This window comes from Cyprinus carpio, chromosome A22 (assembly GCF_018340385.1).
Source record: "Cyprinus carpio isolate SPL01 chromosome A22, ASM1834038v1, whole genome shotgun sequence".
In the NCBI taxonomy this organism is placed as follows: Eukaryota; Metazoa; Chordata; class Actinopteri; order Cypriniformes; family Cyprinidae; genus Cyprinus; species Cyprinus carpio.
This window is the reverse complement of record NC_056593.1, coordinates 5,151,394-5,176,999: the sequence shown is the minus strand read 5'-3', so window position 1 is coordinate 5,176,999 and position 25,606 is coordinate 5,151,394. Positions and strand designations below refer to the sequence as shown.

Genomic DNA, 25,606 nt, shown 5'->3' with positions numbered 1-25,606 from the left:
ATTGTCCCTGTCAAATAAAATAAAATAAAAAATAAATAAATAAATAAAATTACACATATTAGGTAGGCTAATATAATTTGATTACTTTTAGATTAATTTTGGCCTAACACGTTTATTACATGGAATTAAATAGGATAATCGTGTACCATATTAATATAAAAATACAAAGAGTAAAAAATATATTCCATTCGTTGCAACATGAAGTGCATTAAACATTCAAGATTTCCCAAACTGCAGGTTCATGAAGGAACTGCAGGGGTTTTGTGAGTTTAATGAAAAGCTAATAATTAATGCAATTATATAAATGTGAAATTAAAAATAAATCATTTGGAAAATATCATCAATCAAAATAAAACACTTAAAAATATTTCAAATATTTTATTTGCTTACGTGCGTGTCATGTAACCAATAACCAACGTCAGAGAATCATAATAATGCATAATAAGTGCAATACTCAATTATTAAAATATTTATTTTAGAATCTCAGGGGTACTTCAATATATTAAATATATTAGGTGAAAGAAGTTCAGATGACAAAAAAGAAAGTTTGTAAATGCCTGTATTACATGTAAATAACAAATAATGTAAATTTGTCCATTTTAATGTGTTTTAAAGACAAAAGCCTTGCAAACACAGTTATATATGGTTAACACATGCTGTGTAACCACCTGACTAGTGACTGCTCTTTGGGTGAATGTCCACAAAACTGGAACACCTTCTGAATGTATATAAGTGGTATGCTATGTTAGAAAGGAACATTTAAAAGATGAAAAAGAGGAATATGGAGAATGTATAAAATATGAGTAATTTTATTGCTACTGTGTGAATAGCATGTAATCATGTAATTAATAAAAAGTAACTGTAGTCTGATTCCGAGTATTTTAAAGTGTAATGTAATCTAATTACAAGTACTTAATTTCTGGAATATAAATTATATAATAATTATATAAATACATCTTATGTGAAATAATAAGTCATGGTTGCTAAATTATTATCATTATTAATATTATTTTGTAAGAATATTTATAATAATACTTGACCAATAATGTTTGAATTAATTTATATGCATAGGCTACATATCATTCAAACTGATCAATTATAATCTAATCTACACAACTGTTACAGTTGTCACAATTTGTGATTATTTATTTAGATTTTATTTATTTTGAATGTAGAATTGGTTACAATTCCTTGCTTCTGAAACCCCTAGAGGTTCATAGAGAAATTGCATGAGTTTAGCATGTTTGTGATAGAAAGACTGTCACATAAACCTGTGTTTTAGATACATATGTATTTGTAGATGTAAAAACATTTAATAAAATGTGTTTAGTATCAAAATTCTATTAAAGTATAGCTTTACTCTGATTTCCAACACAAATTAATTCGTTGCATGTATTTTTCATTATATATATTAAAAGATTAGACAATTACGTGAAACATCACTTCATAAAATAAATAGGATAATCTCACTGAATTCACCCTAATTTATATCAATGGAGTGATAGTATTGATATCTATAACTGAAGTTCTGCTGGCGATATAAAACCCAAGTAAACAGAGTTTGAGTAGTAACGTTCTCATACTGTAGGGGGCGGTAAAGCTCTCTTTGTGTGTGAGCGCCGCGGCGCGTGAGAAATACGAGAAGGAGGGGCTTCGCGCCCGTCAAAACCACAACAAAGATGGAGGCGCGATATGACAGCTAGACTTGCATTTTTCATAGCGACGCGCTAAAACTCGCGTTGAAGTGAAGATGGACGCGCCGCATCTACCGGAGCAGAGCGCGGAGAAACGCGTCCGTATCGTCGGATCCGAGCTGGTGGAGAATTACACGGTCAGTTTGATGTGGTTCGTTTGGGTCGGTGATCCAGCGCATATTCACGTTTATGATAGCATTTTTTTAATAAACACATGAAAGTGATTTATAGTGTTAGTTTTGGTGGTTAAAAGCATATTTAGATGAGTTGTGTAATCTTTAAGTTAAAGTAGACGTTTTAATAAAGCACGATTCTTGCATACGAGCGGATGTTTAATAATAATTTATAATATATATATATATAATATATATATTTTTTTTTTTTTTTTTTTTTTCAGGTTTACGTCATAGAGGTGAATGTTGGATATCACAGTTGGACTGTCAAGCATCGATACAGCGATTTTCACGATTTGCACGAAAAAGTGAGTTATGTTATCATCAATGACCTCAGATATTGACATTCTGTTCATAGTTCATAGTGAGCGACTGATAAAACTGGTCAAATGTTGTTGACTTCAGCTCACTGTGGAGAAGAAGATCGATAAGCATCTGCTGCCGCCCAAGAAGATCATCGGCAAAAATTCCAAAAGTCTCGTTGAGAAGCGACAGAAGGAGCTGGAGGTTTATCTCCAAACGCTCCTGAGCAGATTCCCTGCGTCGACCCCCAAAGTCCTGTCTAACTTCTTACTCTTTCACTTTTATGTAAGTTTTTATGTGCTTTGTGCTTGATAAGAAGCAGAAGATTGCTTTTTATCTGTCATGTGCTGGTTAAATGTTAACCGGAGTTTGTGTAATCCATCCAAAGCAACTGCATGCAACTCTTGCTCTGTTGCCTTCATCTTGTGAAGATGAATCATGTTGCACTGCATTCTCTCATCTCAGCCGTATTAATGGTTCTGGGAACAGCAAGGCCTGTTATCTGGTCGTAAGTGATGTTCTCTCTGGAATAGAGATAAATATCCTGATTTAGTACATGAACAGCATTTAATGCCAAAATTGAGTTCATGTTTGTGCGTTTGTCCATGATTGGCATTTTTTTGTTGGATTTGTGCACATCAGCATGCATCAGAACTGATTTTCTCACAATGTGTAGAAAGAAAAACAGGATATCATGCGGAAATCAGAGTCATTTCTGGACGAGATCTTTTTCAGGAAGTGAGTTGAAGAAGCACACGCAAATCATTAAAGGAGTAGTTCAACAAAATATGAAGATTTGCAGAAAGTGTCAAGATGTTGATGAGCTTGTCCTTCCTTGGAACAGATCTGGAGAAATGTAGCTTTACATCACTTGCTCACCAGTGGGTCCTCTGCAGTGAATGGGTGCCGTCAGAACACCAAACAGCTGATTTAAAACATCACAGTAATCCACACCGCTCCAGTCCATCAGGTCATGTCTTGTGAAGTGAAAAACTTCATGTTTGTAAGAAACAAATCCATACTTCTAACCATTGCTTCTGGCCAAAATGCGAGTGTTCGATCCGAAATATTGCATTCTTCAGTGAAAAAGTCTGAATCAGGAGAGCAATATACACACATCAAGCACCGTTTGCAAGCCAAAACAGTTGTTGTGGATTATTATGATGTTCTTATCAGCTGTTTGGACTCTCATTCTGACGGCACCCATTCACTGCAGAGCATCCATTGCTGAGCAAGTGATGCAATGCTATTGCTAAATCCTCCAAATCTGTTCTGATGCGGAAATAAACTCATTAACATCTTGGATGACCTGAGGGTGGATATATTTTCTGCAAATGTTCTTTTTGTGGTGAACTGTTCCTTTAAACAGGATGTCATGAGGAATTCAGTACTCATTTCTGCATTCCCCTGGTACAGTGTTTCAGGAAATGATTTGAAGAAGCACATGCAGACCATTAAACTCATTCCAGTGACATTGCTGTTTCGGCTGTAATGTGTGTTGTGACAGATTCCATCTTTGACTTGAACTTTATTGTTTTCAGGAAATCAATGGAATTGCTGCGGCCCTGGCTGAAGAGCTCTTTAATAAGGGTGTGTTGTTATTCATTCATAGAGTTATAATGCATGTATGCTTGAAATGTACAGCATTAAATGTATTGGCTGATAAACAATGTAAAGGGCTATATTATAAATCTGTCCTATTATAATAAAGCTCCAAATTAGACATTTGCATGCTTAAAGTGAAATCAGACATCAGATATTTTAATGTAACATAGAAAAGATGGATAACTGCAATCTGGTACCTTTAAAATTGTGTTGTTCATATTGGACCAATGATAACAATTAATATGATGATGATACAAATAATATAAATAGATTATATATATATATATATATATATATATATATATATAGTATTAGACCAAAAACAGACCAAATAGTTGGAAACATTATATTTTAATGTTTTTGAAAGAAGTTTCTTCTGCTCATCAAGCCTGCATTTATTTGATCAAAAAATACAGAAAAAACATAATATATGTGAAAATATTATTACAATTTAAAATAATTGTTTTTAATATTATACTTTAAATTATCATTTATTTCTGTGATGCAAAGCTGATTTTTTTAGGATCATTATCACATATCCTTTAGAAATCATTCTAATATGATGATATTATCAAAGTAAACAGTTCTGCTGCTTAATATTTTTTCAGAACATGTGATACTTTTTTAGGATACTTTGATGAATAAAAAAAAAAAAAGAAGCTATGTTTTTAAAATATTAATATTTTGTAATAACAATATACACTACTGGTCAGTAATTTGGGGTCAGTCATTTTTTTTTCTTTCTTTTTTTAAATAAAACATCAAATACTTTTATTCAGCAAGGATGTGTTAAATTGATAAAAAGTGATAGTAACGAAAATATATTATTAGAATATATTATTAGAATTTTTTATTTATTTTGAATAAATGCAGTTCTTTTTAACCTTTTTATTCATCAAATATATTAGACAGCAAAAACTGTTTTCCAACACTCATAATAAATCTATTAGAATGATTTCTAAATGATCATGTGATAGACTGGATGTTACATGTGACATGAAGGCTGGAGTAATGATGCTGAAAATTCAGCTTTGCATCACAGGAATAAATATTATTATTTTTTTAAAGTATATTCAAATAGAGAACTATTATTTTAAGTTGTAATAATATTTCACAATATTACTGTTTTTTCTGTATTTTTGATCAAATAAATCCAGGCTTGATGAGCAGAAGAGACTTCTTTCAAAAACATTAAAAATAGTAATGTTTCCAAACTTTTGAAGTCTGTATGTATATATATATATACATAATATATATATATATATATATATATATATTATATATATATATAATTATATATATAGTTTTGCATTTTTCTACAAAACTATGTTGAAATTTTGAATTATATATATATATATATATATATATATATATATATATATATTAAGTTTTTTTTTTTTTATATATATATATTTAAGTTTTTTTTTTTTATTTTTTTTTTTTTTTTTTTACTTGCTGATTTGCATAGTTTATAATGTGAGCATTTTACATTAAACTAGTTCAAACAGTAAGTCAGTAAGATTTTTTTAAAGAAGTCTCTTCTGTCAATCAAGGCTGTATTTATTTAACAAACATACAGTAAAAACAGTAATTGTGAAACATTATTACAATTTCAATTAACAGTTTTTTTGTTGAAATATACTTTAAAATTTAATCTATTCATGTGATGCAGACTTCATTACTCAACTTCATCACTCCAGTCTTCAGTGTCACATGATCCTTCAGAAATCATTCTAATATACTGATTTGCTGCTCAAGAAACATTTTTTTTTATCAACTTCTATTTTTTTTTTTTTATTCAACAAGCTTATTATTTTTAATATGCATCGATGCATTTATTAACAAGGATCTTTAATGAATAGGAAGTTCAAAAGAAATATGTTTTTACTTTGACTTTTGATCAATTTAATACATCCACGCTGAATTAAAGTATTTATTTTTTGTGAAAATCTCTTGCTTATTTTTGACGGCCTCTTTTAAGATCTCAGAAGTGTAGTAGTTGTGTCTTTTCTTCTAGGTGAGCAGTGGTTGGCCGCAGGCGAGGTGTTTCTCCTCAGGCCGCTCCAGTTGTACGCCGTCACGCAGCAGCTGAAACTCGCCAAACCAACCTGTGCCAACGGAGATGCCACAGCTGACCTGGGACACATCCTGGACTTCACCTGCCGCCTCAAGTACCTCAAGGTTTGAGTTTGTCACTTTACTAAACGTCATGAAATACTAGTGCCAGTATCAGTTTAAATATACAGTATATAAACTATAAATGTATCATATTAGTTCACTGTTGGTATCTCAAAATCTTTAGATTTTCTATTGAAAATACAGTATAGCGACTCTCCTGTTTTATCTGCTGTTGACATTAAATCTTCACACTCAGATCCCTGGAATGAAAGCAGCTGTGGGGACGAGTAACATCGAGGAGCAGAGCCTCCCGTTTGACCTGTCCATCTTTAAATCGCTGCTTCAGATCGAGGTGAGGATACTCACACTTTATGTTTTGTGAGGGTCTGAGGTGGATGACGTTTCTAACACTTACCCTTCATTCTCAGATCAGTGATTGTGATGCCGGACAAATCGAAGGTCTCACACACCTAAAGCCCACCATCACGAAGGTATGATGTTTCCTCTACTCCAAAAAAATCAAGGAACTTATGTCAAGAAATACTAAAAAAAATTCATCAACTTCTCTCAAGAAATAAAAATGGTGTTTTTCAGTGGCGCTGAAAGTTAAATGATAATGTATGCTCCGTCTTCAATAGGAAATCTTAGTTCCCGAGGCGTCTGAATTTGCGCAGTGGGAACCTGAAGGTGTTGATACGGACTGTCCCGTGACGGCGATCATTCCCAGATGGAAGATGCTCACTACTTTGGACATGAGCCGAAACTTCATACGCTGCATTGATGACTCAGTGGTGAGTTATGGTTTCTGTTGTACATTATATGAAATAAACATCAGTAGTCATTTATCTTTTTATTGAGCTTTAAAAGTTGAGCTTTTCCTGATCTTTTTTTTTTTTATCGCAGAAACTGATCCCTGAAGTCGAATTCCTTGATCTCAGCTATAATGAATTGTCTCTAGTGGAAAACCTCCAAGTGTGTTGTCTCTGGATAGTTTCATCATTTTATTTTTAAAGTGCAAGGTAGGTTTGACATGTAAAATGATTTTCTTCTTTTTTTTTTAACTGCAGCATTTGTACAACCTGGTTCATCTGGATCTGTCCTTCAACAAACTCACGGTCCTGGAGGGCGTTCACACTAAACTGGGGAATATCAAGACTTTGAATCTGTCTGGGAATCAGTTGGAGACGCTTTCCGGCCTCTGTAAACTTTACTCATTGGTTAACTTGGATTTAAGCAGCAACAGATTAGCACAGGTAGTTTATTACAGTATTTGCTTAGACATTATTTTCTTGACACCATCAGTTGCTCAAGATAAGTATTCTGTTTTTTTTTTTTTTTTGTAGCTGGATGAAATCAAACACATCAGCACTCTTCCCTGTCTGGAGAAACTGTCTCTGGCTGATAACCCCATGTGCATCATCCCAGATTACAGGACTAAAGTTTTGGCCCAGTTCTGCGACCGGGCCTCCGAGGTATGGAGCTTTTCATTGAGGATTTGGTCTGTTTACTGCACCGTTTTGCTGGAGTTTGCAGTAAGGAAAAAATAACAAATAATTTACATTTATTTATGATGAATTTGTTAGGACATTTTTCTGAACTTGTTTTCCATTGATATATATATAACAGTATGTTTGTCATGCAGGTGTGTTTGAATGGTACAACCACCACAGAAAAAGAGCTCGACACTGTGGAGGTGCTGAAAGCCATTCAGAAAGCAAAAGAGGCCAAAGACCGAATGGCAAACCATGAGAAAAAGGTATTTTGAAATTAACTTAAAATAAATATTATTAAAACAATAATCTTAATAATAATAACGACACAATTATTATTTATAATTGCTATTAATATTTATTATCACTTATTATTGCTATTAACATTTATTATTATTAGTTTATTTTGCTTCTGTTTTGTAGGAAATCTTTAAAAGACGAAGAAATAAAAATTACATAGAGTCAGTTGACAATGGAAAGAAATTTACGTAAAAGCCCTTCTGAATGAAAAGTTATGTAATAGGTCCTAATTCAAACTGTTTTATCTGGCAGATTAATGGTATTTTGTGATTGTGCTGGCTTCCTTTGAATTAATTGTGACAATCTTTTAGGTGTGAATTGGCCTAAACCTTGATATCCAGACATGAGAAATCAACAAAAAGATGATTCATTGTCTGGCTTTATATGCTCACGTTGATGCACTGGCAAGGCAGCATCTATTACATAAGACAAATTTTCCAGTGGAGTGAAAGACACGAGTTGTGGCGCCTCCTGCTGGCCAGACTCTGATAGTGACTGGATATCATCTGCACTCCACACATCTGCAGACCTGCTCTGTTAAATAAATGTGATTATGCATTAACTTAAAAACTGGATATTGTAATATTATAGTAAATCTTAAACATTACGGTGTGCTCAAGACTCTGAATTGTCACAATTACTTAATAAGTACATCAATAGAGCCATTCAGTTTTGAGTCAAATGAATTTTATTTATTTAATGATTTAAAGGGATACTCCACCCCAAAAATGAAAATTTTGTAATTTTACCCCCATGTCGTTACAAACCCATAAAAGCTTTGTTCGTCTTCGGAACACAATTTAAGATAATTTGGTTGCTTCATAACGTTACGGTTGAATCACTGATGGCAGAAGGACTATTCTGACGATGCTTTTCATACTTTTCTGGACCTTGACAGTGTATTTTACTTGCCAGTCTATGGGACCGTCACAAGCCTCCCGGTTTTCATCCAAAATACCTTAAATTGTGTTCCTAAGACGAACAAAGCTTTTAAGGGTTTGTAACGACATGGGGGTAAGTGATTAATGACTAAATTTTCATTTTGGGGTGGAGTATCCCTTTAAATATTGTTTTAAACAATTAAAATATTATTAAAATGGTTTTCTTTAAATTTAATTTAAGAATTAAGAAAGCATATCAGGCAGAATCATCTAGAATAAAAGGACATGTAAAATGGTTGCAAATATAAGCTTTTATGAAATTAGAGAAAAATTGTAGTTACGGTAATAACAAGAACACATTATTTATGGCCTTTGTGTTTGTGTGTGTACTGAATCTTTCATAGTAACATCGTGTCCTAACCAGGCATGACGTTTTGAGCATCAAGTAAGTGAAATTTTGCGTAAAATCCACAGGCAATCAGTAGATATTTGATGCTTTTATGGAGCAGGATTTGGACCAATGAGATTTCAGTGTGGGTGGAGAAACTCTGATTGACACGTCAATTTATGGCTCGTCGTTCTGGTTTGGACATGTTGTAAAACTTTAAATGAACATTAAGGTGTTTACGATTCCTCGCACCCTTTACATTGACCTCTAGGGTTCTTGAATTAGTCACACTGTGTCTTTCGCTAAAGAGGAGCCTGATGTTATCGTTGTCAGGTGAGTGACGTCCCGGGGCAGGCCGCAGGCAGGCCACAGTCCTCTTCGTCCTCTCTCGTCGCGCCACCCTCCTCTTCCTCCCCCTCTCTGTCTCGTTGCACCTGCTCCAGTCAAGGTAATCATGTATGTATCGCGCTGCTGGGACGAGGGGGGGAACCCAAATGGAGAATTAAAAGTGAAGTGTGTTATTTCAAACAGGTTTCTCAAACACTCCCATCTGTCACTGGTTGGATAAACAAATAGTCTCACCCCAAACTCATTGTGTCTGCATTTTAAGATGGGAGAGGTGTTAGAGTTTTAATGTCAAAAATTACACACTTCACCTTTAAAGCGTGAAAATAAATCCCTCTGATGGAATGACATAATTAGCATGCTTGACATCATGTTTTTTTCTTCATCACGTAATGATTGTTAATGAATAATCAGGCACTATTGAATACTTTTCTTATGATATCTGAAACTATTGAACTGTTATTCTTTATAGAAAGACTTTTGGCTGTTTTCCTTGCAACAGTGATCTCTAAATCTTGTTCAGTTACTCCTACTGACTTATTGCAACTCTGCTGGTCATAATTGCATCTCAGAGATTTGGTGCATCTGTTTCTGCACTGCAGATGAAATAAATCACGTTTTATCAGCATAACTAACTGATTTTTCTCATATCTGTGCTTTGAATGAGTATACCGGGCATCCATTTTTTTTTTTTCCATCCATTTTTAAACCAGCTTAAACGTTGAATTTTGTGGTGGTTAGTTTGCATGTGTTGCTCTAATAGCGACTGGGCCTGATTTATAAAGCATTTGATCTCCATATTTGTCTCTTGAGTGTTAGTTACTAAGCAACAGCCTCGGGTGCTTTGATAGACTTTCCATTTTTGCAAACAGCATCTAAATATTCAGCGTTACGCACTCCTATAAAATGTGATTCAAACAATGTTTTCTCAAATATTAATGGAATATTATACTATTAATCTATTATTAATCATTAATCATTTCGGAATCTTCTATGCATTCCATTTAATTTGCACATAAAACAGAACACACTCGTTATATGAATTCTTTTTATTTTTTTTAGAGTTTGTGTAATCAACTTTTATAGTTTATTTTATTGGTATTTGGTATCTGACTCTATTTTATTTTATTATTGATTTATTTTTTCAAGCAGTGGACAGTGCTGTCAGTCGTCATGTGTTGACATCATCCTGACATTTGCATTGTTACTATATCAACCAGCATTGACACACCATACATTGACTGAACAAACAAATCAGATCATCACTACATCGAATAGTACTGTGTGAACAGAACATCAGTGACTAAAGAATGACTTTTTGCTTTCCATATACCTCCCTTTCAGAAATAACTACTTGTAAAGAAAAAGCTTTTATTACCAAAGAGATATTAACTCCTGTGGATTCTACACTTACCCAGAGATGCTATGATCTGTACAGCTCAGCCTGTGATGTCATTCTGCAGGTTGGTTTGTATTATAGCACAATTAATGAATTAGTATAGTAGTTTCAGCAAAAACAAGAACACACCACTAGTTCTTTTTTGCAGGTGGAAACTCAAACTGATTCCAATTTGTCTTCGGAGGTCACCTTCGAGAGCAGGTTAGTTCTTATAATCCTGTGTTTTGTTTCTCTTACGCTGAAACATACTTGTATCCCATAAATGCTTGATGATACATACCGTAGGATCGAGTGATTGCAATGAGTTGACCGAACTGTTCTGTGTTTTATGCCCTTGCGTAGAGTACATATCTGTCCTTGTTACTTTTGATTGAAAATGTTCAGTTACTTAAAATCCATTGACGCATCTTCCAGTACATGAGGAGTAAGCACAGGTTGTTACTGATGTTGAAATGCTAAAAGGATGAGCAGTTTTGGTTGTACTGTACATTCAAGATTGTAAAGCTAAAGCAAAATCGTTTAATTTCTCCTTAGCCCCTGTTGCTGTGAAGAAGAGTGGAAACCTTGGACTGCAAGTCTTTCGAATCTCTTTTTGCCTCCTTTCTTACTGTCTTACACAACCACCAACCAGGAGTTTACCAACCAGCTTTCTGCTCAAATCAGCCTGTCTAATAAAAAAGAATCAACCCCGAAACTCTGCAAAACCCCGTCTCTTGAAGAAACAGACCAGGGCAGCCCTCAATCTGGAGATGGCTACTTTGAGATGACACTAGATGATACTAATGAGATCATGGGTTGTTCCTCCTCATCTACTATTAAGGAAAAGATAACAGATGATGTGAAGAAGGAATCCGCAATTGGTAATGTAAAACTGGTGGTTTGGTCTCTCTGCATCAGTGTTGGAGAAGGTTTGAGTCAGCGGCCATCTTGTTTGGTGGCAACGGACTGCTCACTTGTGGTTTTCCACACAAGGTCAGAAGAACCAGTGAGTAACTTGGAGGAACTAACGGAGGCCCTTGAGATAGAGTTGGTTGTGCCGTACACCAACGTTGAGACCTTTCAATTTGATATTCCAGAGGTTTGTGTCTCCTTGAAGGTGAAGTCAAACAATAAGCGTTGGTTCTTTTTCTCAGATGCCCAAAGTCTAAAGGAGATGCACTCTTGCATTGTTCCACATGTGAACCAAACTAATGAACAAGTATTGAACTCCCCTAACACTCAACTGTTTATCCAACAGTTTCTGAACTCTTGGGTCTTTGAGGAAAGTGAGGGCAGTGTTAAAAGTGGACACTTGATCCATTTCCTTAATCTAGACTCATCTACCTCTGACACAAACGTCGCAGACAACCCACAGTTTCCAAAAAACTCACTACCTTCAGATGTTTTATCCCAAATCAGCCTGTTTGAAAGCGATCAGGACCAAACCTCCAATCCCATGATCCTTTTCCTGACCTCTCGGCACCTCTGCATTCTCAAGGTAGATTTTGTTGCTCTGGCGTCCCGGGACCCTTCGGAAGCAAGTATGATGCGGAGCTGCTCCAAAGTAACCCGTATCCCACTCTCATTCACGCTTCTTGACCCAAAGCAGGGCTGTTCGTGTAGGACTGTCTCAAACTCCCGCCTTTTCTACGATGAGCCTGTTCTAGAACTGATGGTGGGTCATGAGTGCCTGACTGTTGTTTTTGCCCTTCCACAAGACAAGTTCATGTTCCTGAGAGAGTTCACACAGCTTCGGTCCAATCTAAGGGAAATTAAGACAATAGCCCTTCAGCGCACTAAGAAAGGACACTTGAAAGTGCACAGTTGTCCCGCTTCTGCTACACCCACGGAAAGAATACCTACCAGCAGGTAATAGAGTGCATTCATTACTAGTATTTTCAAATATATGTTAGCTTAAATGCCGTTTTAGCTCCAGTCCGAAGCTTTAGGCTGGAATGTAACTGAAAGGTTTTAGGTTCATGGCTTTCACCATTTGTGCATTTTTAAAGGAACACTCCACTTTTTTTGAAAATAGGCTTATTTTCCAACTCCCTTAGAGTTAAACTGTTGAGTTTTACCATTTTCGAATCCATTCAGCTGATCTTTGGGTCTGGTGGTAGTACTTTTAGCTTAGCTTAGCATAGATCATTGAATCTGATTAGACCGTTAGCATCTCGCTCAAAAATGACAAAAGAGTTTCTATATTATTCCTATTTAAAACTTGACTCTTCTGTAGTTATATCGTGTACTAAGACCGACGGAAAATTAAAAGTTGCGAATTATCAGCGCCTGAAATTAGTCCTAGCTAGGTTACTTCCAATAAGCCTATTTTCAGGTGCTGCATAATATCATCACGCCTACTGCACCCATGGTACGGCAGCAAAGTTCCTTGATTATTACGACGGAATGAGAGTATAGTTCCTAGCCATATCGGCCTAGAAAATCACAACTTTTCATTTTCCGTCAGTCTTAGTACACGATGTAACTACAAAGGAGTCAAGTTTTAAATAGGAAAAATATAGAAAATCTTTTGTCATTTTTGAGCAAGATGCTAACGGTCTAATCAGATTCAATGATCTATGCTAAGCTAAGCTAAAAGTGCTACCGCCAAACCCGGAGATCGGCTGAATGGATTCGAAAACAGTAAAACTCAACTGTCTAACTCTAGGGAAGTTGGAAAATTAGCCTATTTTCAAAAAAAGTGGAGTGTTCCTTTAACAAGACACCATATTCTGGACTACATGCAGCTAGCATTCACTGGCAATAACAGTATCAATGTCCGTCAGTTGGGGTTGGGAATTGGCGTATTTATATTGTTTAAATTACAAGAAGTTCATCAGAATAGACAAGAAATCCCAGATCAAAAAGCCAATTAAGATTTTGCAAAGAATTGTGTTGATAACTCCTAACCAGTCCAGAAGTTAATTGGACAAGAAAAAAGTAAGAATAAGACTTGACTCTAACCTTATCCCTAACCTTATTGGACTAGAAGAGAAATCCCAACACAAATGGACTAAAAAGCCTTGACTCTTACCTTGTCCCTAATCCTAACTTTACAGACAAAGTTATAAACCATTTTAACTGGATACCAAATGCTGCAGAAGAGATAACATGCATCTGCTAAATGACTGCTAATTTTTCCTAAGGAAGCATTTGTTAATTAGCAAAACCTTGATGGTTGTTCTTAGCTGTTTTGACAGTAGATATACTGCACTGCTTTTTTTTTTTTTTCCACAGCGTCCCTCAGGAAGTGCCAAGGCCCCATCTGACCCTGTCTCTGCTGTATCCAGCCAAATCCCTCATTCAGCAGCTGATGGAGGACAACCAATGTCCCTCGCATCTCTCGCTCTCCTCCTCATTACTCCTCATCTCGTCTCTCAAGGGAGACCAGCTTGTTCACTTCTTCCACAACAATATTGCAGAGGCAAGTCATTTGCGCATTTTGCATATTCATATCTAGGGATGGGTACCAAGAACCGGTATTTTTTTGGACCATTACGTAATTGGGTCGATACCGGAATACCAATAAGCTTCAGGACAAACGATACTGTTATGGATACTTGTGTTGTTTTATCTCCGTTTACTTCAGTGTTGATTCAGTAGAGATACTGTCACGAGACTTATTTGCAATCACAAAAGTACGTTATTTCCACGCACTAAAAGGCTGGACAAGCAGCACCTTATTACTTAGTTATCTTAGTTATCCTCTGCTAACGCTAATACTGTCAAAAACATATAAACACAGTTAATGTCTAAAGTGAAAGTAAACAGTTGAGAGAAAAACAGATGCGTGCAGCTCTTAAAGGGACCGTACTAAACATTATGCCGCTTGTCATTAAAGAGTCAGTTTACCCAAAAATTTAAATTCTGTCATTATTTCCTCAGTCATGTTGTATCAAACATGTATTAATTTTTATTTATTCTTGTGCTGAACATGAAAGAGGTTATTTTGAAGAACGTGGGTAACCAAACAGTTGCTGGTCCCCAATGACTTTAATAGTAGAAAAAAGATTTGTCCTTCCGGTCAACCCCTTGTGCATTTGTTTGTTTACATTGACATTATTACATTTGGCCAGCTGCCTTGTTTTCACAAGATGACTATCTGAACCTTTTCCACTCATTCCTATGCAATCAGTGTCTTGTTTTTACAGGATATACCAGACTGAATTTAAACTGTAAACAAACACGCCCTAACATTTGAAGTTTGTGACATGATTAGTGAGCCTCACTAGAATCATTCATTCCCTACACTTATATAGAGTATTTATGTAGCTGTTTTCTTGGACAAATACTATATTCTTAAAAATAAAAAGATAAATAGCATGGATAAAGGTATCTTATAGCACAAATTGCAGACAAGAAACAAGCCCATGGCCCTACATTTGAGCAATTGAAATCCTTGTCTAAGCAAACACGGCTAAAACTGCAGTATTATGCAAAGAAGAGAAAGAAAACTTAGGGTGTTTATCTCACCGTTGGCATGCAGATGGAGAATGAGGAGCTGAAACACATCCTGTGGACGTCAGTACTCTTCTACAGATCTCCTGATGTGGAGATGACTGCCTGTGTCCTGCTGTCCACCAAAGCCATCTACTTCATCCTGGACGACAAGGCGTCCTCACTTACCAACCAATCAAGTGAGCAAAACCTTACTTTACATTTGCAATGACGATTCTATTGTAATCTCATCTTCAGACATGTCAGGTTCTGTTGTTCATTTGATATTCTGTTCTTCTGATGTGTTCAGGTCTATTCAGTCTTGTTTATTGACATACACTATTATACTCTGTATTCTGTTCTAGTCATCAGTCTAGAACATTAAAATCGACTCATTAAATTGATTCATCTTGCAGTGATGTGGACCTGGCACCTGTCTGAGCACAAGGACAAAGATTTCCTCATTTCCTTTTGTTTTACCTTCAAACTGAAGGACCTGCAGAGCGTCAATGTGGGCTTGTTTGATCAGTACTTCAGAGTCATGGGTGAGTTTGTTTTGCTCACAATCACTACTCAAATTTTCCATCCGAAATGAATCAGAGGTACTTGACTGGATGACGTATTAATTAGACTTAATCAAAAGGAGTACCAATACATATAAGCGTATGCTTTATTAATTCAGCTCTGCTGAGGATCTAAGTAGTATTTGATATTGCTGCTTCTGTCTGGAGAAAATGCGAGAAGCTTGCATTTTCGGTATTTATCCACACCAGACCATTTTGTGCATGTTTGGTTTTACAAAACCCAAAATGTAAGTGTCTAAAAATTGGCACCAAAAAGTTTAGCAAGCAACAGTTTCCAGTTTTAATGCTTTCTACTCTGAATCGGTTCCCTAGTTTCGCATTGACGCCACAATGAAGCTGCGACTGAAAACATTAAGTTTAATAGTTTAATCTCTGTCTTCACAGGGCCATCGGCTGATCACATCATTTCCTGTCTGACCCGTGACAGTTACGGCACACACCGGTTCCTGCAGCAGCTGATGATGGTTTTGTCCTTGCTGGAGAAAGTTCCCTCTCCTGAACCTTCTGAGCTGGATTTCTACTCACAGTTTGGAAAGAAAAGCACAGGTTTGAATACTAATGTGAATATTCGATATTTTGCTCATCCATACCTAAACCCTTCAACTGGATGTTTAGCAAACACTTTTTGATGTTAGAATATTTGTATGTCCTCATGAATCAGGTAAAATGGTGAATTACGAACTGGTCCATTCCAGCAAGGTGAAGTTTATATATCCAAGCGAGGAAGAGATCGGGGACCTCACCTTCATCGTGGCGGAGAGGAAGACTCCTCAAGTGCCATCTCACTCCTTCAACATCCTTTTGTACGTACTGGTATTCCAGGTCCACATCGTTCCGGGCCAAACCACCCAGAACCAGACCGTTCTTCAACCCAAGACTCTTATACTCACCAGCACGGGTGTCTTCCTCCTGGATGAAGACCACATCAGCTACCCGCTACCCGAGTTCGCAAAAGAGCCACCACAAAGAGACAAGTACCGCCTCACGGACGCCAGGCGGATACGCGACCTGGACCGCGTGCTAATGGGATACCAGACTTACCCACAAGCCCTCACGCTAGTGTTCGATGACGTTCCCAGGCCGGATCTTTTGTGTCACCTCACCATGGACCATTTTGCAGATGGGGACGGGAAGGGCGACAGGACGCAGATGTTTGGAGGAGCCGAGGGTGAAGTGCAATGGTGTATTTTCGTACCAGGAGCGGACAGCAGAGAGAGGCTAATATCGCTCTTGGCTCGTCAGTGGGAGACATTGTGTAGCCGAGAGTTGCCAGTTGAGCTAACAGGCTAAAGTACTAAAAAAACAATGGAAAGTTTGCAGTATTCACCTACACAGTATGTTTTTATGAACTTTTTTCACAGTTTTGACACAATGCATCCTGGGAAGCTATGTTGTAGAGTCCACACGAGTATATATTTTTCGTCTCAGGCTTCAAACTTTGCTTTTTTTTGCTGCTTTTCAGAAATATTTATCTGCTGCTTTGTACAATCAGCCATGCATCATGAAATGTGAAACATCTGTTCTGTGCAGTTCAGTGTTATTTTAAGTCAATTTGTTGTTCTGTGGCAAAATGATTTTCAGATGGCTTTCAATGAATGGAAAAAGATATATAGTATTGTTTTTTTTATCTAAATGCAGTTTTAACGTGTTATTTCAATTTTAGAAAGTATTCCCGAGATAAACCTGTGGATTTATTTGTACATATTTGTACAGATATTCAAACAGTAGACCACCAAGCACATGTTTACAGAGCGCTTTTAACTTCATGAGATTATTTAGCCTGATTATGCACTTTGAATTTTAATAAATGTGAGTAAATTTTAATTCTTTTTTTATCATGTTTTTTTTTCTCTTCATTTTAATGTCCAAAAATTTTGTTTTATCCATAAATTGGAAGAAGATGTTAAAACAGAACATTGCGCAGTAAAAAAAAAAACAGAACAGAAAGTCTGGTCTAACAAAATAAAATCTGGAAAGAGGTATGTATTCAGGCTCTTAATATTTGTTTATGGGTGTCCTGTCAAGAACAAAAATTTTACATACACACACACACAATGCAAATAATTCAAAATGCTGGATAAATGTGCCTGTAGATAAATGAACATCTTTAATGCTAGCTGTGTGAATAACAGAAAGATTTGGACAGACAAAAACTAAAGTGTGTTGCGTGACCAACCAAAGGCCTGGTTGAGCAAACCAAAAAAAACCCTCTTCTTCAATCTCCAGCCCATGTTGTTCCCTCCAAGACTGAGAGTCAGCAATATTAGATCCTGCTTTGAAACCCAGTGTGCACGGGGCCTGTTGCAGAAACATTCATGGTCTGATTGACCACTAGCAGTCACTTACGAAAATGCACATAGGGTCACGCAAAAAAAAACAGTCCTTCGGAGAAACTGACAAAGGTTTTTCAGCCCTGTAATTTAAAACGGCATGTTGAACACAAGTGAAAAAGGGCAGGAAACATTTGCTCTGTGCTGCTGAATTACTGTGTCCAGTGCTGGTATTGTTAGTCTGACCCCTTCACTTCCTGTTATTTCTTGGTAGGCAAAATGTGGCCTGGGTGAAGGTCCTGCTGGATTCACTGTATGCTTTGTTTCTGTTTTTCAGAATTTTGTAATTTTCAGTTACAAAAGATTGCCCATTTTCTTTGAAGCATTCTGCATTAGCCTTGCAACATTGTACAGTTTTCTGCATGTTATATTTGTTTGTGTGGAGCTGAATGAGTTTGACAGAATAACCCATCTGTAATGTGTGGAAGCCCATCTCCGCCACTGATTAAAAAATAGAAAACAAGTAAGTCGCAATTACCTTTTTTTTATTCAGTGGCGGAGATGGGCTTCCATAGTAATGAGCTAAGAATGAATCAAAAACGTTACGAAATTTGACATCTTTATGCATATTTCAAATTTTTTCTATGTATGTTACTAAGGTAAATGTAATCACTTATGTGGTTGCTAAGATGTTGGTAGAAGTTGCCAGGATATAGCTATGTGGTTGCTAGGATGTTCTGAGTTGTTTCTTATTGTGTTACAATGTGGCGATGTTCTAAGGGGCTGTTCACATTGAATGCGTATCTGAGTCTAAAAACGCAGCACTCAAGAATGGTTTTAAAAAAAGTGCTGAATGCCTCCTTCACCATGTTGCAATCAATTAAAACATTTGCCATGCCAACTTGCTGCTGTAAACAAAATCTCATAACGCTTGCCCCGCCTCCGGGGTCTTCTGATTGGTCCACTTTATGTTTAAAAACACTGCAAATGATGCAAGACATGAGCACAATGGAGGGTTTATGTAGTTGTTATGTGGTTGCTTTATGGATGCCAAGTTGTTCTGTGCTTCGCTGTGTCACTGGAAAATAATTGTAGGTAGTTGCAATGGTGTTGCTATGTGGTTTCCAGGGCGTTCTAAGTGTTTTTAGTACATTGTGGTTAGTAGTATTATTATATATTATAATATTAATTCATGCATTGCTAATGTTGCTGTTAGGGTGTTGTGCATGGTTGCTTTGGCAATGTTCAAGCATCTACTGGAGCGTTACGAGTGATTTAATGTGTATGGCTGTGCAGTTGCTAGGGGTTTTTACATGGTTTTTATGAGGTTGTTAAGTTGCTTTTAACATGCTCCTTGGGGTGCTGTGGATGCATGCCAGGGCATGGTTACTATGGTGTTCTGTGCATTGCTATGCAGTTGATAACACACTGGAGGCGGTTGCCAGGGTATTCTGAGTGTTTTTAGTTCTTTGCCATGTGGTTACTATGGTGTTGCTATGCGGTTGCTGTTTGTTTTTTCATCCACTGCTAAGTAGTTGATAAGATGTTCTGAGCTGTTAATGTGTTGCAATGTGATCGCTAAGTGTTCTGAACGGTTTTCATGCATTGCTATACAGTTGCAAACATTTTCTGTCATTTTAGTGCATTGCTAAGGAATTGCTAAAGTATTATAGGTGATTTTCAGGGCGTTGCTATGTGGTTTCCAGGGTGTTCTGAGTCATTTTTAGTGCATTGCTATACAGCCATATGGGTGCTATGCATTTGCTAAGGTATTCTGAGTGGTTTTTCATGCCTTGCTAAGGGGTCGCAACTCGCAAGGTTTTCTCTGTGGTTTTTAACGCATTGCTTAGTAGTTGCTAAGGCACTGTAGGTGGTTGTCAGGGCATTGCTATGTGGTTGCAAATGTGTTCTCAGTAGCTTTAGTGCATTTCTACCAATTGCAATTGCTATGACTGTTCTTAGTGCATTATTATGTATTTGCTAGGGTGTTCTGGGTGGTTGCATACCAAAAAGAGCCCAATCTCAAGTCTCTGTAATATTCTGGTCTCTAGATATGGCTTGAGTCATTCTTTCACAGATTTTTTTTGTTTGTTTGTTTGTTTTTTTATTATCTGCCATACAAAAAAAAAGTAAAATCATTTAGAAAAGTTAAAAAGCTTAACCATTTTATGTCATGAAAAATTTATATGAAATGAGTTTCATGCCAATGTTAATATTTAGCAAACATCCCAAATTACTATGTGGCACAAATCGCAGTTGATCACTAAATTGTGATAACAAAAAGCAATATAAAAATAATGACCATTTTAAACCTGATGCCCTCATAATTTTGTTTTCTTTTCAAAGCAAACATTTTTTTAAAGTCTCTGTCAACAGTATCACTATTCACCAGACAGACAATAGCAGGAACTCTCAAAGTCTCAAACTGATGACACAGCAGTGCTGCAGGATGAACGCCACTGTTCTTTAACTACATTGAATTTCTGCTTTCCAGTTTCAATCTACTGTAATCTAACCGAATTTAGCCATTCAAATTACATTCATGGTGTTTTCAACAAGTGCACAGAAATAGAATTATAAAAAGAACAGCTTTTTCAAGTAAAAAAAAAAGATATAAAAGTTTATAATTGTTTAAAACCAATTTTATCATCCCAGTAGGTCAAATAGTAAAGTACTTCACTAACAACTCCAAGAACACAAGTAGGATTCCCATAGAAAACGCCAACTGATAAAATATTTTAGATAAAAGTACTACTAAATGTGTGGATGTCACAGTTTAAATACCTTTTTCACAAGTTTATCACTTTTAATAACAAGTCGACCTCAACTCTAACCCTCGCACTGCTGGCACTTACTTTTTATGTGACCCTGTGAAATAAAAAAATAAAAAATCTGATAATGCTCAGTGTACTGTTTTCAAATTCTGCTGAGACCTGCAATCTTGTCAGCTGACAAACATGGACTTCCCAAGCTATCAACAGAGGCGACGCAGTGCAGGAAATCCGGTGATTTTTCTGTCAGGAAAAGATGTGTTTCTCACTCTTTCTCTTGCTTGAAGCCGCTGTGTGGTCACATCAAACTTCTCTCGCTCCGCGTCAAGCTGCTCAACATGCAAATCCTTGAAAGCAGATGAATGAGAAGGTCTGAAGAGGTTTTTCTGGAGATGTATGAGACTGAGACAGTCTGTTGTGTCCAGTGACTGGAGATAGTGTCCGGTCTCAGGAGAGGCAGTTCTGTTCATGTTTATCTGACGACTTTTTTGGATTTTTTTTTTTGGGCTTTTGGGAAGCAGACATGTCTAATCTTCTAATTTTGGGACTCATGGTACTGTGGAGTTCACACATTCAGGTAAGTTGAAAAGTGGCTGCTTGCATCTTTAGTTAACCTTTTAAATGATTTGTTTGTTGATTTTTGGACACGTACCGTGGTAATACCATGGTATTTATTGAAAAACCATGTAAATATCATACTGTGTGAATATGAACTAAAAAACTAAAATGGTATTGCCATTACAATTGCTACTATAGTGTCCAAAACAAATCGATACTGCCATGGTACCATGTCTACTTTTTGGTATTTTTTTGTGATTGATCACTGTACTGACCCATTACACTTTTATAAAGGTGGTATAATTTTAATTTATAATACTTTTTTACACTATGGTTATGCCATTGTATAATAATGTGTAAATTCCTAGGAAATAGTGGTTGTACCATGGTACATTGCTGATATCAGATTATAATAAGGTACTTTGATTTATATTATAGTTATTTACTATGATAGATACATTTAGGAAAGTTGCATGAAAAGAGGTTGTTTATTACGTCTTTAAGTCAGTATTTAAATAATTTGTTAAAAGATTTTTGGACATGCACCGTGGTAATACCATGGTATTTATTTAAAGGGTTAGTTCACCCAAAAATGAAAAATAGCCCATAAATTACTCACCCTCAAGTCATCCTAGGTGTGTATAAATTCAATCCAGTCGAAGTTATATTAAATTGTCTTTGATCTTTCAAGCTGTTTAATGCCACTCAGTGGGTGTTGCATGCATCAGTCCAAAAGAAGTTAAAGGGTTCATATGATGCGATTTCAATTTTTCTTTTCTCTTTGGAGTGTTACAAGTTCTTGGTGCATAAATAAGATCTGTAAAGTTGCAAAGACTAAAGACGCTGTTTCGTTGAGAAAGCAAAACTACTTTGTTTGGCGTTCCAAAAGAGGGCACGACTAAAAATAATGTTTATGGGTTTTATGTTTATGTCTCGTCGCTCCGGCCCGACGTGTTTCAGAAGGCGGGGCATAGAGGAGAAACAATAATGTACAGTATGTAAATAAAATAAACCGCATAAACACATTTCATTACACCAAATACACAAAATAATGTTCTTTTTAGCAGCATCATATGACCCCTTTAAATAAAAAGCACCCATCCATTAAAAAAAAGTGTCTCCACGGCTCCGTGGGGTGAACAAAGTTCTCCTGTAGCGAATCAATGCGTTTTTGTAAGAAAATATCCATATTCAAAACGTTATAATCACTTTAATGTAGCTTGCGCTCACTGTTGTACACGGAAGCAGGTTTTTTTTTTTTTTTTTTTAATGGAAGGGCGCTTTTTTTTTTTACTTCTTTTGGACTGAAGCAATGCATCACCCGCTGACTGCCATTATAGAGCTTGAAAGATCAAAGACAGTTTTTAATATAACTCCGACTGGATAAGAAGAAAGTAATAAACACATATAAACCCACGATGCCTCGGGGATTAAAAAAAAACATAATAATTATATTTTTAAACTGTAGTGTACTGTAGTAAGAGAACTTACCCTATAGTGAACTGATAAACTGTAATAAACACAGTGGTATACTTTCGTTTTTACTACAGTAAACTGTAGTGTACTGTAGTAAGAAGATTCCGTATAGTTGTAGAAAACTAGTTTACCACAACAAATTAATTCAAGTACTATAGTATTGTTCAAAAACACTATAGTATTTACTATAAATTACTATAGTATTTTTTTTTTCATGTGGGTTAGCATGGTTTGCAAGTTTTTGACGTATTACAAACAACAAATACTATGGTATAACCATTTGAACCCGTCAATATAAAAATGTTACTTACCTCTTGCGTTGAAAAAATAACTTTACTTATCCACAGTAGCGATATAAAAATTACGTTACTAAAAAAAATAGTTTTTCGCTTAAATCCCTTACGTTTTTGATTTTTATAAATGGATTACGTTACTTATCCACAGTAGCGATATGAAATGTTTGTTTCTATAGTCATCTTTTGTTTATTGTCGTTCCCAGGCCGTTTCTAATCGCTGCGATGCGCCCGTTAATGTCCTTCACAAGACTCCCTGCACATCCTGCGCCGCTTCCGCCGCCGTCTTCTGCCCGCGAGGGTTCAGGAAGATCAGCCAGAACCCCGATATCTGCAAGTATGTGACTGTCCAGGCTCTTCCTTTCTGTGCGCTCACAAAGTTTGTGTCTAAAGTGTTCTGTCCCGACTCCTGCTTCAGATACGTTGTGGAAATCGGCAGTCGTCAAGTGGAGCTGTCAGGGTGCTCTCACAGCTGTCAGGGCGTTACGACAGTCCAGCGCTGCTGTCCGGGCTTCTGGGGCTCCCTGTGCTTGCGTGAGTTACACTGGCATAAAAAGTGTTTTGAAAATGTCATTGCTCTTTTTATTTTATTTTATGAAGTATAACTTATTATGATAAATGAATAAAGTGTTTAATATAAATTAATATCTATAGCATGTAAATGTCCTAACACTTTTTCAGATCATATGTATCAGTCAAGTATGGTGATATTTATGTTGCTTTAGGTTAGAAATGATCTATTAAAGTCTTGTATGTTTTTTTTTAGCTTGCCCTAGCTGGTCTGGAAAGATTTGTAACGGTTATGGTACATGTGAATCTGAAAATGGCACCTGTGTTTGTAATGTAAGTGCATATGAGTTACATTCTTTTACTTAAAGTAAACTTTAAAATGTACTTTTCAATTTTTTTTTTTTTTTTTTCAAAAATATGAGTTGTTCTCCTCCTTAAATTTCTATGTCAATTCAAACTTTTTTGTTGAGATAGATCGATATTTATTAAAGTTTTAAGTAATATAATATAAAATAAATACATTATAACATTATTATTAGTAGCCTACATCAGAGTTACTTTTTGAAATTGTGTTTTTTTTTACTTCTACATAATTCCATAAATGAATGAATATGAAAATAAGTATTTATTTATTTTAATAATCTTAATAAATAATCTTTTCTTTTACTTCAGTTTTACGTTAATTCAACACTTTTTCAATGAAATTAATGCTTATTTATTTATTTATTAAAATAAGCTATGTTTAATGACATTATGTAATAAAAATAATCATAATGATAGTAGTAATATTAATAATAATCAACATTTTTTCAGGAGGGATATACAGGTTTTGCGTGCCAGTATTGTTTGAATGAGAATGCCTATGGAGACCACTGCCGCTCAGGTCTGTTATTTGTGGTGATTTCTGATAGCATTAGATATTAATAACCATTTTTGGAGATAAAATTGTCTAATTGTTAATCTGCTGTAGAGTGCAGCTGTGTGAATGGAAAGTGTAACTCAGGACCGAATGGAGATGGTGAATGTTACTGTCAGCCGCCATTTTCAGGACCAAAGTGTGATAAAGGTAATTTAGGAACTGTGTCTGTACTTACCCATGGTGCATTAAATATCCAGTTACTTTCAGTAAATATAATTATGCTAATTTTGTTACACCTTTCGTTTCCCGTGCAGTTTCTTCATCTTGTTCAAACTGCCCAGCCCATTCATACTGTAAGGGAGACTACACAAATGCTGTGTGCGAATGTCTGCCTGGATACAAGAAGATCGGAAATGCGTGTACAGGTATTTCCGATGTTTAGCTACGTGTTTAGCATTACGTAATGCATTACGTGCAAATTTAGGATAATTTTCCATTAGTTTTAATGCAAGACATCCCAAGTGAACAGGGTTTGTTTAAATATGCAAAGCAGTCTCTAATTAAATATTTGCATAAAGAACATTGGATAAAGCCAAGTTCAAAATAGATTTGAATTAAATTTTATTGACATATTAGAGTTAGAAAATAAAGTCAACAGCCAGAAAAGCATATTCACCATGATTTCAGGAACAAAGTGCTCAATAAAACCAAGCGAACGATATATTAACAAACCATTCTGTAAAATCAATAAAACGATAAAGTAGATAAAACAACCTGTAAATGTAATGTTGATGCAGATAGATAAAGTGCAATAGAATAAACACTCAAAAGATGTTTTCTTTCCACTAGTTTGAAACAACACATTATGAAAAGCCATATAAACCAAAACCTCAAAACTTAAAACAAAGGCTTGGCTTTAAGTTTCTCAACCATTTTAGAGGCTAGTTCCTATCCATCATGTCTTTCTGTCCTGTTCCAGGTTCCTGGTGTTCACCAGCGATTTGTGACACAAACGCTAAATGTTTATTAAGCGGTGGAAAGTTTCAATGTGTGTGTGAAGAGGGATTCAGAGGAGACGGCGAACACTGCATTCCCATCAACCCCTGCGACACTAATAACGGAGGCTGTCCTGTAGAGTCCGCTGCCTGTGAATTCACAAGCCCAGGAAAGGTG

At 36.0% G+C, this 25,606-nt stretch overlaps 3 protein-coding genes across 3 annotated transcripts in view; all 3 read left to right on the top strand.

Moving 5' to 3' along the window:
• The first annotated feature begins 1,519 nt into the window (after window positions 1–1,519).
• Window positions 1,520–6,496, top strand: LOC122134957 (nischarin-like). The gene is made up of 8 exons (XM_042712294.1): window positions 1,520–1,831; window positions 2,092–2,175; window positions 2,273–2,455; window positions 3,712–3,760; window positions 5,793–5,956; window positions 6,150–6,245; window positions 6,322–6,384; window positions 6,488–6,496. The coding sequence occupies exons 1-8, from the start codon at window positions 1,751–1,753 to the stop codon at window positions 6,494–6,496; spliced, it is 729 nt and encodes a 242-aa protein (XP_042568228.1). The 5' UTR covers window positions 1,520–1,750.
• A 13-nt stretch (window positions 6,497–6,509) lies between these two features.
• Window positions 6,510–17,682, top strand: LOC109082771 (nischarin-like). Its single transcript, XM_042711720.1, has 14 exons — window positions 6,510–6,684; window positions 6,797–6,865; window positions 6,961–7,146; window positions 7,237–7,365; window positions 7,536–7,649; window positions 9,286–9,400; window positions 10,642–10,760; window positions 10,845–10,897; window positions 11,231–12,544; window positions 13,913–14,099; window positions 15,162–15,312; window positions 15,529–15,657; window positions 16,081–16,242; window positions 16,358–17,682. Exons 1-14 carry the CDS (start codon window positions 6,628–6,630, stop codon window positions 16,984–16,986), a joined length of 3,414 nt encoding a protein of 1,137 aa, XP_042567654.1. The 5' UTR covers window positions 6,510–6,627; the 3' UTR covers window positions 16,987–17,682.
• A 3,278-nt stretch (window positions 17,683–20,960) lies between these two features.
• The window catches only part of stab1 (stabilin 1), a 33,244-nt gene continuing 28,598 nt past the window's right edge, over window positions 20,961–25,606 (top strand). The window contains 8 exon segments of the mRNA XM_042711719.1: window positions 20,961–21,314; window positions 23,271–23,401; window positions 23,483–23,598; window positions 23,831–23,907; window positions 24,388–24,457; window positions 24,545–24,640; window positions 24,748–24,858; window positions 25,413–25,603. Coding sequence (XP_042567653.1) covers window positions 21,261–21,314; window positions 23,271–23,401; window positions 23,483–23,598; window positions 23,831–23,907; window positions 24,388–24,457; window positions 24,545–24,640; window positions 24,748–24,858; window positions 25,413–25,603 — 846 coding nt within the window. The 5' untranslated portion in view covers window positions 20,961–21,260.

Bases quoted from the DNA above. Each gene is read 5' to 3' on its own strand.
- LOC122134957 (XM_042712294.1), top strand. From the start codon at position 1,751: ATGGACGCGCCGCATCTACCGGAGCAGAGCGCGGAGAAACGCGTCCGT. The intron at 2,176-2,272 runs GTGAGTTATGTT...TGTTGACTTCAG, and splicing joins TTCACGATTTGCACGAAAAA to CTCACTGTGGAGAAGAAGAT. The intron at 5,957-6,149 runs GTTTGAGTTTGT...CTTCACACTCAG, and splicing joins GCCGCCTCAAGTACCTCAAG to ATCCCTGGAATGAAAGCAGC.
- LOC109082771 (XM_042711720.1), top strand. From the start codon at position 6,628: ATGCTCACTACTTTGGACATGAGCCGAAACTTCATACGCTGCATTGAT. The intron at 6,866-6,960 runs GTGTGTTGTCTC...TTTTAACTGCAG, and splicing joins CTCTAGTGGAAAACCTCCAA to CATTTGTACAACCTGGTTCA. The intron at 9,401-10,641 runs GTAATCATGTAT...CCTCCCTTTCAG, and splicing joins TTGCACCTGCTCCAGTCAAG to AAATAACTACTTGTAAAGAA.